Raw genomic sequence first — 13,098 nt, forward strand, 5'->3', positions numbered from 1 at the left:
ATAATTTAAAGTGGCTCTACAATTTCATGTAGACATTGAAATGAAATGCAAATGTGGACTGACCAAAGACTTACCAATAGGATTTGAAGATGCCATTATTTCATGCATGAGGAACTCTTAAAATTATTTTATCTGTCTAAAAAGCTTCATAGAAACTAAGATTAAATTCTATAGTGTTGTGTTCATGGACAAACTGAGTTACTTCCAGTTTTCAGCAAACATGAGCTTTCTTCTTTGTCCACACGTGGGTAGTTTCAAAACATTCAAGGTGTATCCTCTTTTCAGTTGTGTTGTTGCTAGTGAAATATATTCCACGAGCACACAATTTGAACTTATTTTTTCTCTTTAGTATTTTCCTCTCATTTCCTGTTACATCTTTTTCCTGTAATAATGATAAGATATAGTAGTATGATTTTATCCTGAAATAAACGTGATGTGACAGTATATTTGGTGATTATAGGATGATGGGGATCAGACAGCAAGTGTTGAAGAATTAGAGAAGCAGATTGAAAAACTGACGAAGGTAAGAGATCATTACTCTTTTTTCTACTACAAATGTGATCACTGGGTGTTATGAGTTAGTATATTATACATAAATTTCAATGCTCCAAGTTAATATAAACTGAAATAAGTATCTACTCTTGTTTTGTGAAAGTATGAATAATGCTCTGATTCATGGCACCTGAACTGTGAGTTTAGTCCGGTGGCACTAAGTAGAGGTCACTCAAAAAGCAGTTAATAGTAATAGTTGATAATATATTTGCACTTCAGAGAATAATGTATTTTTTATCCAGATCTACTTCACATATTCCTGTTTGTTGATTTTAGAAAGTGATGACAAGTTTTGTATATGAGAAGCAATGGCTTCAGTTATACAATGGATTGTTGTTCTCATGCCCTCCTTTCCATGCTGATTTCTGCCATTGTGCTCCAAGCCAATACAGAACTGTCTGGGCTTCACATTATGAAAGAAGCAGCAATAAAATAGAAAGAGAAGTGTAAATGAGAAAGATGTAATGATATAATTAGGGGTACTCTAATTATGTTTTTATTGTTCCTATTAGAAAATTTGTCATTTAGGACTTCGTGTGTTGGTTTCTCTCATGTTCCAAATTGCAATAAATTAGCAGTCCAAGATTCCACCTGACTTCCATCAGTGTCAATTTAGCAGAGCAAGAATTGAATAAACTAACTGAAGTTCTTGTTGCCCCCCTCTCAAAGAGCTGTATTATGTTCAAAGACAGAGTTTATTTTTGTGTATTGTTGTTGTCATTCTTTTATGAACAGTTAAATTATCTCACTAGTCTCCCATCAAAAGCTGCATTATCATCTGTCTTCAGGGCTCTGTTTACCACTTGCTGATGCTGTGTAATTGTTAGGATTTCAGCTGTTCTCGTGCAATGATATATTTGTTTAATCTACTGCTTTTTGAGAGTCAGGGATTAAAAGACAAGGTGCGCCACTGCAGTGTGTTTTTAGTGGATAATCCTAGGCTGAGCCAGGGCGTGCTTTAATGGATTTTTTTTTAAGGAAGCTTTGTAAGTAAAATCATCAAGGCAGCAACTGTGAGTAGAATATCACAACACACAGACACACCACTATCCCGAGTCTCTGAGAGGGCCTCCTTGTCTGACCCTTGAACTCCTGTTCAGTCTGGCAGCCAGATGTTTTCTGTAATAATGAGATTCCCCCCGCAACCCCCACTGATTTATAATGCTCTCCCTTTTCTAAATAGCAACAAAGCCAGTACAGAAAGAAGTTATTTGAAGCTTCGCACTGTTTGCGTTCAATGATGTTTGGTCAGGACCGTTACAGGCGCTGGTACTGGATCCTGCCCCAGTGTGGTGGTATTTTTGTAGAAGGCATGGAAAGTGGTGAAGGTAAGAGCCCTAAAGGAATGGTGGCACACAGAGGAGCACGAGGCCAAGATATGCTGCCCATCTCTGGAGGCACTGGCTTTGTGCAGCAAGGTCTTCGCCCTCAGCCAGATGCCCCCAGGCTGCTGTCAATAGAGCTCTCCTCTTAACATGATTCTCTGGTATCTCTGGTTATGAAAGATCAGGTAATACCTTTCAAAACGAGGATTGGTATTTTGGAAATTTTCAGTTGTTGTGCTTTTATCTACCTGCAAAGTTTCTTGACTCCAAACTATTTCACCTTTCCCTACGGCAGTGATGTCTGTGTATGAAAATGAGGAGGACCATAGAATGCAGAAAAAATTTTCATTCTCAGATTTTCTGCAAATGCACAGACTATTCTGTGCATGAAGATACAATAGACGTCTGCAAAAATATGACAATTACTTTCATGAAGTACCTCGTTTTCTAATCAGCTACATGATTTAGTTAACCAGCAATTGCTGAAATCATGTTGCTAAAACTAAAATGTAATTTTGGGGTTGTGACAGTTGTATATTAACTGTGGTTGAATTTTTCACACACCTTTAATTGGATAAATGCAGAAATTATGTATTAATCTGACTTTTTTGTTAGTATTAGAATTTTTAAACATATACCTTCATTTTGGCCACAGAGAAATCCTTTCTAATTTGATATAGATGAACCAAAACCTCATTTCTCTCACATTTTTTCCTACAAAAAATAGCAAGAAAAAGATCTGATGCACATCAGAATTGCATGATGTCATGAGAATTACATCATTCTAGAGAGCTGTTTGATTAACTGTAACAGTACAGAATAGTAGGAAATCTAAGCCTGGTTTGGAGTCCAAAAATAAGCACTAGAACTTCCCCTAAATGCAATCTTGATCATCAAATTCTCTTTCTAAAATGGGTAACATAAAAAGTACTTCCTTCTCTGTCTTCTGCTCCACGTTCAGTTATGCTTTGAGTTAGGAATGGTTTTGCACAAGTAGCTGCATACAGAATGTGCTTGCATTTCTTTGGTTTACTGTATTTCATTATATTTTAACCAGATGAATTCCCAAATGCTTTGGAAATGGTACGCAAAGAAAATAGTTTACATATACTTACCTATCTTAAAATAGTAAAAAACCACACAAGGTTTTAGCCAAGAGCTGTAGGGCAAACCTCTGTTTTTTAATGTTGTCTTAATGACAGTTTAATCTCCCTGAAAAAGAAAACAGATGTATTCCTAAATTCTCATCTACCTCCTCTTCCCCTCAGCTCTTAGTTTGCTCTCTTTATGTAAATCCTACAATTTATCTAATTCCATAACCCTAAACCTTGGAAATGGGAGACATAAAGTCTTGAATGATCTGTCCATTTAAACAAAACTTCTGTATCCCTTTTGTGTAGTCATTTTCATGTTTATGCTGATACCTAAATTGTTTATATCTTGATACAGACCATAACTGTGAGCACATTTTGGAGTTTTCATAGGAGGGGATATACTTTCTTTGTAGAAATCACAGTTTTTCAGGAGCAAGGAAATGTTTGTAGATGTGCTTGCCATGAACTGTAAGCCGTCTGTTTATTTGTGACTGCAATATCTGATGAACATGAAATATGGAGTTGGATTTTCTACCTCCTTCTCTTACGCTAACAGTTCTCTATTAGTAGTCAATATAAGGGTAGAAGAGAAATTGTTAAGAAAGACTAGTAGTGCAAAGAAGAGAAAAAAAGTCTCTTTATAAAAGCTAGATCTTCAGATCTTTTGCACCTCCTATGTTTGAAGAAACTTGGGGTTTTTTTAATCAGCTTCTGCTTGCTGTACTATAAATTGCTTGGATGTTAGCTGTCTGCTTAGTTGTGTGGAGTTCCAGTCATGCTGAGTGGCTCTTGAAAGAGTATTAAACTTCATAGACTGTTGATATTGTTGCACAGTTAAAGTTGTTAATGATTTGTATTGAAAGAACTAAAATGTTTCATATTATTTTGGTATTTGGGGAATATCTGATTTGTAACAGGAATTTTGGTTCTCCATGTTATAGTTGGCTGTGTGTTTAATGAAACAATCAGTTTCAAAAATAAACTTAGGGCTGTAAACATTGCACTCTCTTGATATCACCAGGGAAGCTTCTCGCTGAGGCATGTGGAGTCCTGCAAAAAGAAAGGTGGCAAAGATGTTTTCCCATTCAGAGATTTTGCACCGGCAAACTACTTCAGATATGTGAATCCAGTAGTGTCTTAGCCATGTTGAGGTGATTTTTCCTAGAGGTGTTTAGTAGTGTTTAAATTTGTATTCCTAGAAACTTGTTTCCTTCTGCAAAGTGTGCTGTGAAGTGAGAAGGGATTTCATTAACGGCAACAGTAGCAAAGACATGGGAATCTAACATGTGTTGAGCCAAAAACAAAGTTATTTTTAATTCAAACTGTGATCATAAAAAGTTTGTAAAATAGTTGATGTGTTACAGGTAATCTGTGCTTCTTGCACCTTTTCAGGTCTAGAAGAAATTGCAAAAGAAAAAGAGAAATTAAAAAAGGAAGAAAGTATGCATATCAAAGAAGAAGAATTTGAATCAGAAGAAAAATTGCATTGCTTACCTACAACTCACTGTGAGCAAAAGGAAAATCTGAAAGAAAAGGACAGCACTAACCTGTTTTTACAAAAGCCTGGATCATTTTCAAAATTAAGCAAACTGTTAGAGGTAGCAAAAATGCCACCTGAGTCTGACACTATGTCCCCAAAACCTAATGGCAGTGCAGCAAATGGCTGCACATTATCTTACCCAAGTAACTCAAAAAACTCTCTCTGCAGTCTGCAACCCCCTGCATCACAAAGCTCCATTGAGAAGTCTGAGTCTAATAATCTTTTTAGTCCTAATGCCAGTGGGACAGGAAAGTTTTACAGTTCTCCACTAATTCCAAATGATCAGTTGTTAAAGACTCTTACTGAGAAAAGCAGGCAGTGGTTCAGCCTGTTACCGCGGGTGCCCTGTGATGACACTTCGGTCACCCACGTGGACACACCAGCTACTACAGCTCCACTCACTCCTCAGTCACATCCACCATCAAACTCACCGTCACCTGTTCCATCTCCTCTTCTGAGCTCAACCTCTGCTCAGAGTCCCATGGGATTAAGTCCTTTTGCATTGTCACCGCTGCAGGTAAATAAGTTAGTTTTTGAATAGCTTGAATTTGCAGACTTTATTTGGGCAGGATGTCTGTTGATACAAATTATTTCACAGATCTGCAATCATTATATCTGCATTTCTTTATTTCTTTTTCTGTTTCTAAATGTTAGTAACTAAATAGAGAAGTTTTATAATACTAGATTATGATGTATCAAGTAAGCCAATGTGTGGTATTTTGTACATGCATTTCAGTAATTAATTTGGCTTTTGGGGTGTTGGCTACTGGTATTAAATGAAAAGCAAGTAAATACAAACTAGTTTTTGGAAGTGTAACACACCAAACTCTACCTTTAGAAGCTACTGTTTTTTAGCATTAAGCAGGCCCTAGTAAGTATTACATGTCAGTGTTATCTTAGTTTTTCTGAAACTGACTGAAGTATTTAGTAAAGGCTTTCTTTGTGTTTTGATTATTGTTTGACAAATAGCATCCAATCATAATTCAGGTTTCTTGGTTATAGTAATGGCAGTTGTGCTTTGTAGCAGATGAAGACAGGACTACCTATAATGGGACTTCAGTTTTGTGGATGGCCTACAGGAGTTCTTACTTCAAATGTTGCATTTCCATCTCCTTTACCTGCTCTTGGATCAGGGCTGGGATTATCAGAAGCGAATGGTAACTCATTCTTGGCATCTAGTGTTCCTGCAAGTAAAAGTGAATCACCAGCACTACAAGCTGAAAAAATAGCTTCTGCCTCTTCTACAGCAGCTGAAGTAGCCAAGCCTGTAGATTACCCTAACCCAAAGCCTATACCAGAAGGTAAGTGCAATGCAACAGTAAGATGATAATTTCTGCAGTGTCTCTATCATGTTACAATTTTTTGAATAATTTGCCTATTGACTTTCTAATCTGATCATGTGTGATCACATTAAAAAGGCACCTACAAAGTGTTTATATGCTTGTCTTGATTTAGAAATGCAGTATGGGTGGTGGAGGATTACTGATCCAGAAGACCTAAAATCTTTGCTTAAAGTGCTGCATCTCAGGGGAATAAGAGAAAAGGCCTTACAAAAGCAAATACAGAAACACATGGATTATATCACTCTGGCCTGCATCAAAAACAAGGATGGTATGTAGTTGATGTTTATGTTACACATGGTGTTGGTTCACCAGACAACAGACATAGAGCTGGCCTGGGGTATGTTTAGCAGGAGTGTTGAAGTAATGGTTGGAGAAAAAAGGTAAAGGTTTCCTCATCTTTAGCTGCACTTTCACCAGCCTTGTTCTGAAAAGTTAGTGGATTAGAGAAATGCCGTATAATTTAAATAGTTCTAGTGATAGAAGTAACCTTCTTAAGCTCTGGTAACCTTCTGAAGCTCTTCCATCTCTGTAACACTTAGCCTCTCCTTCCCCTTCTTGCCCTTAAATTGCAAGTTTAAAAGCATACAGAATTTGTTGTCCATATTGGGTATTTTAAGAATAATATACTTTCACAATAGCTCTTCAGCATTTGACTGGAGTAAGAGGTAAAACAGCTTGAATTTACCAGTGCAGTTGTAATGTTAATTAAAATAATGAAAATGTGATTCTCAAATACAGTTGCAATTATTGATATCAATGAAAATGAAGATAACCAGGTAACTCGGGATGTTGTGGAAAACTGGTCAGTAGAAGAACAAGCTATGGAGATGGATCTTGCTATTCTTCAGCAGGTGGAAGATCTAGAGAGGAGAGTTGCATCAGCTAGTTTACAAGTGAAGGTAAAACCAACTTTCAGTACAACGTCTCTTTAAAATAAGTGGTATGAATTTAAAGCAGATAGCAGTATTTGTGTATTGATAAGTGCCTTCTTATTCCATCCTAATTGCCTACACATGAAACAAATACACTGTGCAGTATCATGGAGATTTGTGTTTGAAACATTTTATTGCAGTTCGGTCTTCAGCTGAAGATGCTCCGAATGGCAGTTCCTGGAGAGTGTTCTCCTACAGTGCGGTTCCATGTACATTTTGTTAACCTTCTCTGAATGCAAAAACTGTATTTCACAGAGACTGCTTAACTCTTGGGGGGTTTGCTGCAGTTCTGCCTGGTTTGTGTGAGTGTTGCTGTTAATGCTTTCACAAATGCCTACTAGTGCATCAGAATCATTTGCTTGAGTATTGTAGAGCCATGTACTGTAACATGGGAACATGTAATGGTTATGAGCGTGATACAGTTAAGAATTCTCTGGATTTTGGAATTTTTATAAGGTGGGTGTAAAGTTATCAAATGGCGTATGTTTGGTTATAGTACAGTTGTAGTGTTTAGGATCTAGTTTTTTGGCATGAGATAAATGTTAATTTCCTGTGTCCTGATACTGCCTCCTGAGCATACTGAACAGGTAGACCTGTTCTGATGTTTCAGTCAATAGAACAGGATACTTCACAAGGGGATAAGAATGCAGACTATTGCAGAAAGGTCCCTTCAGAAAGTCCTGTAATGCTTGTATTTCTTGATTAATTATTTTAGTTCTCTGGATATTTTGGAAAATGTCTCTACAGATGGATTACAAGCAACCAAGATCTACTGGAAACAGCGCTTCAATTACTTAGTTTGATTCCATAAAACAGTTCCTCTGATTACACACTGAGTTAACAGCAACCAATAAATGCCCAAACCTTTCTATTGACATAGGGTTGGCTGTGTCCTGAACCTGCATCAGAGAGAGACGACTTGGTATATCGTGAACATAAGTCAATTACTAGATTGCACAAGAAGCACGATGGAGATTGTGCTGGAGGCGGAGAAGGCAATGCCAGCTCTCTAGAGCGGAGGAGTGACAACCCTCTAGATATAGCTGTAACCAGGCTCGCTGACTTGGAGCGGAACATAGAGCGAAGGTATCTGAAGAGCCCCTTAAGTACCACCATTCAGATCAAACTGGATAATGTGGGCACAGTTACTGTCCCTGCTCCTGCACCATCTATTAGTGGTGATGGTGACGGGTAGGTTATTGAGATTAACTTGAAAAATTATTGTGCTTCTTTGCTAATTGGAGCCTATTTTCTTATTGCCTGTTATCTATGTACTTTCTTGTATGTCTGTGATCCATATGGATCATCTTATTCTGCATGGTGCTTTGTAAAGAATTTTTTTGTTATGTTTGTTAATAATCTTGCAAAGTTATCTTACATTTAACTGGTTGTGACTAAGCTTTGAGGCACGTAGCCACAGTCTGTGCACTACATGAAATTTAGTTGCTTAAACTTTATACTTATTGGCTGTGTGCGTTTTGTCATTGCTTGGCTTTCAGTGTGATAATGATTGTCTCACATTTAAACATGAACAAACACAGGTGTGACCTACTTAACTTGCTTGTATTTTAATGCAGAACTGAAGAGGATATTGCTCCAGGGCTAAGGGTGTGGAGAAGGGCACTGTCAGAAGCACGCAGTGCTGCCCAGGTAGCTCTGTGCATTCAGCAGTTACAGAAATCAATAGCATGGGAAAAATCCATTATGAAAGTTGTAAGTATCTAAACTATATTTGTTATATCCTGTGTTCCAACTTCAGGCATTTTAAGTTAATGCATTTCTTATTACTTCACATAAAACCTCACAAAGTTAAACTGTACATTGTGCATAGATGAATAAGTGTAATGGAAAAGATTGTCCCTTGCTTGCCAAATTCAGCATCCCGAACTTGCTAAGAGAAAGATCTTGTAAATTATTACAATATTTAAGATGGTAATTATTCTTTGATGAGGACATCAAGGTAAAAGTCATCTTGCTCCATCTGATGAAATATACTCTTTCTAATGGAGTGTTTCTAACCTCACCTGTGACACAAGTTTTATGGAGGTTCAACATCATATATCCTCCATTAAGGATTTCATTTTTCAGAAAGTTGAGATGCAGCTTCTTTGCATGCAGAGTTCTCACAACTGAACATATAAATCAGGCAAGTGTGTGAAGAGACAAGCTGAAATATGTTTCCTTGTACACTCAGCAGGTCAGCCTATGTCAACTGCATATACAAAAAAAGCACACAAAGGGGATATGTCAGAATTTGCAAGGGCCTCTGAACCTCGAATTCCTGAACACAAAACTTATTACTACAGCAATAGTGACGATGACGTGATCAAGTATGACCAGTGTTGTGTAGAGGGTGGCAAAAGTGATTCTTCCATTTGTGGTCCTTTTCCTAATTTTTTAATTTCTGTCACATCTATACAAATTCTAATTACATCTGGACAATTAAAGGATGATTTAAATAAAAGCTGTAATGTCAGGCTGTACTTTTGAGTTTATATAGCTGTTAGTTTTAAGCAGTAGATTTAGTGCAAAAAGCTTATGTATTTGGTAGGAGCACCTGAAAAAGCATTGGAACATTCCATTGTTATTCAGGAAAAAATGTATCACTCTCAGTTTGGTTTAAATATGCTTTTCATTTAATCACAACACATTTGGTTAGAGCAGGGTGCTCATAAAGCCAAGGTCGCTGATTCAATCCCTGTATGGACCATTCACTTAAGAGACGGACTCGACGATTCTCATGCATCCCTTCCAACTCAGAATATTCTGTGATACCAGTAAACATACTGATGTATGTTTAATACTGAATGTTTAAACATACTGGTCTATGTTTAATATGTTTAATCACGTATTTGGTGAAAATGGTTGGAGATTTTTTAAGTTCATGAAAAAGATGTCTAAAAAGAAGGTAATTAGCAAAATCACACAATGTATTTAAGAAAATTGACAGTCCTTTAGATATTTTTAAGTTAGTGTGAATTTTAGGCAGTGCTGGGATCATCTGTTTTGCTTTACTGCATTTGTTCATGGTGGCCCTTGGATAAAATCTTTACCAATTATTATGTGGGAATGCCCTTGTAAAATATAAATTTTCTTTATTAAATAGCAATGTACATATACAATATGGGCATAAATTAAGAGATTTCTGAGATAGTATGTGTGGGCCAAGAGGTTTTGATAGGTATACCTTTACTTCTCATGGACAGTAATGAATTATAGAAAGTGCTCATCTTTTTTGTGCTCTAAGGACACCTGTCTTATAATAAATGAATTGCTTTTCCAACATATTTCCCAAATGTAGCCTTTAAATTAGTTCCTTATATACTCCTTATATTTTTCCTGTGGCTATGATCATTAGCAGATTCTGCATGAAGTAAAATAAAAGTATTTTTGAGAGTGAATGTATGTGTTTGAAGGAGAAGGGTAATTTAGGTATCATTTATGTGTTTCAAATTTCAAAAATTGAATTAAACCCATTTTTCATCAATTACAGTACTGCCAAATTTGTCGAAAGGGAGATAACGAGGAACTGCTGCTCCTTTGTGATGGTTGTGATAAAGGCTGTCACACCTACTGCCACAGACCCAAGATCAGCACCATCCCGGATGGGGACTGGTTCTGTCCTGCTTGCATAGCAAAGGTAACACTCCTGTCAGGATGAAGGGGCTGGAGCAAGTGACTGGTTTATTATATGTGGTAGAGTTACAGGTCTGGTGCTTTTTTTAGTGAAAATAATGGTCTGTATTTTTTAGGGGGATCTCCCATTAAATTATGAAATTAGTAATTTTTTTAACTTGTATTTTAGTGGCAGTAAAGGCTACAGTTTTATTTGTTCTAAACTATGGCCTTTTTAATGTAAGCAAGTCCAGAGTTTTCATGCTTTTTCAATACCATAATTTTTAATTTCTGTTTTAAAATTTATTCAGTATTTGTCTTTGAAATTTCATCATTAAGTGTTGACAGACCGATGTCTCAGGTTCCGTTTCAAAAGAAAAATCAGAGTAAAACCTTAGTGAGGTTTTTTTTTGTATGTTTGTATCAGTCATTTAGTAATTGACTAATGTTTATCTAAAAGAATGTCAACTTGGTTGTTAGGAGGTATTGTTGTACTAATTTGAATGTCAAGTGCTTTAGTGTTGTCACAAATTGAGAGCCTAGGTCATGAGTACCAGGAATTTCTGCAGCCTTATTTGCCTTTATAGAAGAGCAAAAAGTGAATAATCTTTAATATTAAATATTTAATTTGTTTTGGTGCTTCTGTTTCCAATCTTCATTGCTGTTTGTCACTGATAACAGAGGTTTCTGTAATTTCTAGGTTATTACTTATTTCAGTTGTCTCTATTGTAGGCAAGTGGTCAAACTCTAAAGATAAAAAAACTTCAAATGAAAGGTAAAAAAAGTAATGAACAAAAGAGAAGCAGGAAATTAGGAGGGGAAACAGAGGATGAAGACTCTGCAACTACAAGCGTTGCCTTAAAAAGAGGAAAAACAGACCCTAAAAAAAGAAAAATGGATGAAAATGTTTGTGTAAGCCAGTTAAAGCAAGAAACTTGCACTGCTGTTAAGAAACCTAAGCGAGATGGAGACTCCAAGGACCTGGCTATATGCAGGTAAAGTGTCAGATGCTAAATTTAGGAGTAAGTCTTGTTGAAACAAGTAGTACTTGATCCTTTTTCTGTCTGTTCTGGGAAACTGGAATGCTATTCTTTGACAAATGTACATATTTATACACATTGTGTGTGTGTGTATACCTACACACATGTGTCTTCTGGGAGAGGAGTGAAGCCCAGCCCCAGTAGCAGTGGCACTGACACCTTTCACCCATGAACCGTCCGCTGTGGTAGTATTGCTGCTCAGTCAAAAGGAACATCGTTTAGCCTTGTCATACTCTTGGAAAGTCCGTATTAGCAGCTGGTTTGCAAATGGTTTACACTGAGGATCAAAGCTGCAGGACCATGTTTTCTTTTGGAATGTTGATCATTAGAATTTCATCTCACACAGGTCACCTGGAGAGAACTTAATGCTATATTAGTTACTTACTTGCCTCTCTCTATGTACATTGTTCTCAGCCTTGAACAGGGTGCAGAAATAAACTGTTATCCTTTTGTAAAGTGAATAGTTTGTCAGTTCATAGGGAATTCATGTAATAGTGAAAACACTGTGAATGTATAAATAAAATTAAAAATACTGATTTGAAACCTTATTTTATTTAGTATGATTCTCTCAGAATTGGAAACTCATGAAGATGCCTGGCCTTTCTTACTTCCTGTAAACTTGAAACTTGTTCCTGGTTATAAGAAAGTTATTAAAAAACCTATGGACTTTTCTACCATTAGAGACAAGCTAAGTAGTGGACAGTAAGTAAACCTATTGTAAATTGTACTTTACATTTTAAAAATATTTAAACACTGAAATGCAATACATGTTTAAAATTAGCCAAACTATATTGTTCTGCTCTGACACATCTGTGATTACTGTTACAGTCAAAATAAAAATTCTTAATTGTATGCTTTTATTTTTGCCATTTCCAAGTGAAATAGCATGTTGGATGGGGGAATGTGTGGAACTGGCTGAAAAACATTTTGCCAGGTCAAATGCACCAAAACAATCAAAAGGAACCTTTTTTATGGAGACACCTTAGTGTATTGCATGTCACAGAGAACCAGCTGTGTAGACTTTAAGCTTCTGGACTCCCTGTAAATGATGTGGCTGTGAAGTGACATGCCAGCTCTGTTGTAGGTAACACTCCTGTAATGGTGGTCAATCATTTTATAGTCCTACAATTAGACTGCGTGGATTCTTAAAGAGAAGACCACATGACATGCCTCTATGTACCTTCCCTCCTTGTTAATATCCCTATGCTCTGATGAGTCTGTGAAGATGGACCCTCTGCAGTGTCTGCCAGCTCCACACAGAGCAACTTCCCTAGGCTGGCACAAGGAGCTTTTTAACCTCTTTAGACTTCTTCCATGAATATGAGATTTAAAAGCTCCCCTTGTGCTCATATCACTAGACTTGTAACTTCTATTCTTATTTTTAATAATTCCTATGAATATTGGAACATTCTTTGGGCCATTCAGGGGTATGTTCAGGATAATAAAAATAATTAGCAAAGACAGTGTCACATGATTATTTGGGCAGCCTTTTTTTGTACCCATTTGTTCCTCATTTAGATAAATTCAGCTCTGTTCAACATTTTGAAAGGACCCTGAATACAAGAATAGATGCATAAATCGAAAACAGCCATAGCATTTTAGCTAAAAAGCTGTTGAAGAGAGGGAGGAAGTAGTTTTTTAAAAGTTTGTTTTCGAG

The 13,098-nt window shown here is 36.7% G+C and overlaps 1 protein-coding gene across 19 annotated transcripts in view; it reads left to right on the plus strand.

Moving 5' to 3' along the window:
* Nucleotides 1-13,098, plus strand: part of BAZ2B (bromodomain adjacent to zinc finger domain 2B) — a 110,841-nt gene that overhangs the window by 95,694 nt on the left and 2,049 nt on the right. For 12 of the 19 annotated variants that reach the window (XM_039698624.1, XM_039698623.1, XM_039698635.1 and 9 more), the window contains 11 exons: nt 461-523; nt 1,736-1,880; nt 4,364-5,028; nt 5,536-5,812; nt 5,967-6,122; nt 6,593-6,753; nt 7,667-7,977; nt 8,364-8,499; nt 10,280-10,426; nt 11,134-11,396; nt 12,000-12,143. In XM_039698624.1, the coding sequence (XP_039554558.1) occupies nt 461-523; nt 1,736-1,880; nt 4,364-5,028; nt 5,536-5,812; nt 5,967-6,122; nt 6,593-6,753; nt 7,667-7,977; nt 8,364-8,499; nt 10,280-10,426; nt 11,134-11,396; nt 12,000-12,143 (2,468 nt within the window). The remainder of the gene's footprint in view (nt 1-460; nt 524-1,735; nt 1,881-4,363; nt 5,029-5,535; nt 5,813-5,966; nt 6,123-6,592; nt 6,754-7,666; nt 7,978-8,363; nt 8,500-10,279; nt 10,427-11,133; nt 11,397-11,999; nt 12,144-13,098) is intronic. The other 7 variants (XM_039698629.1, XM_039698632.1, XM_039698640.1 and 4 more) reach the window with 3 other exon arrangements.

Source organism: Passer montanus, unplaced genomic scaffold (assembly GCF_014805655.1).
Source record: "Passer montanus isolate IOZ18808 unplaced genomic scaffold, ASM1480565v1 scaffold128, whole genome shotgun sequence".
NCBI classification, from domain to species: Eukaryota; Metazoa; Chordata; class Aves; order Passeriformes; family Passeridae; genus Passer; species Passer montanus.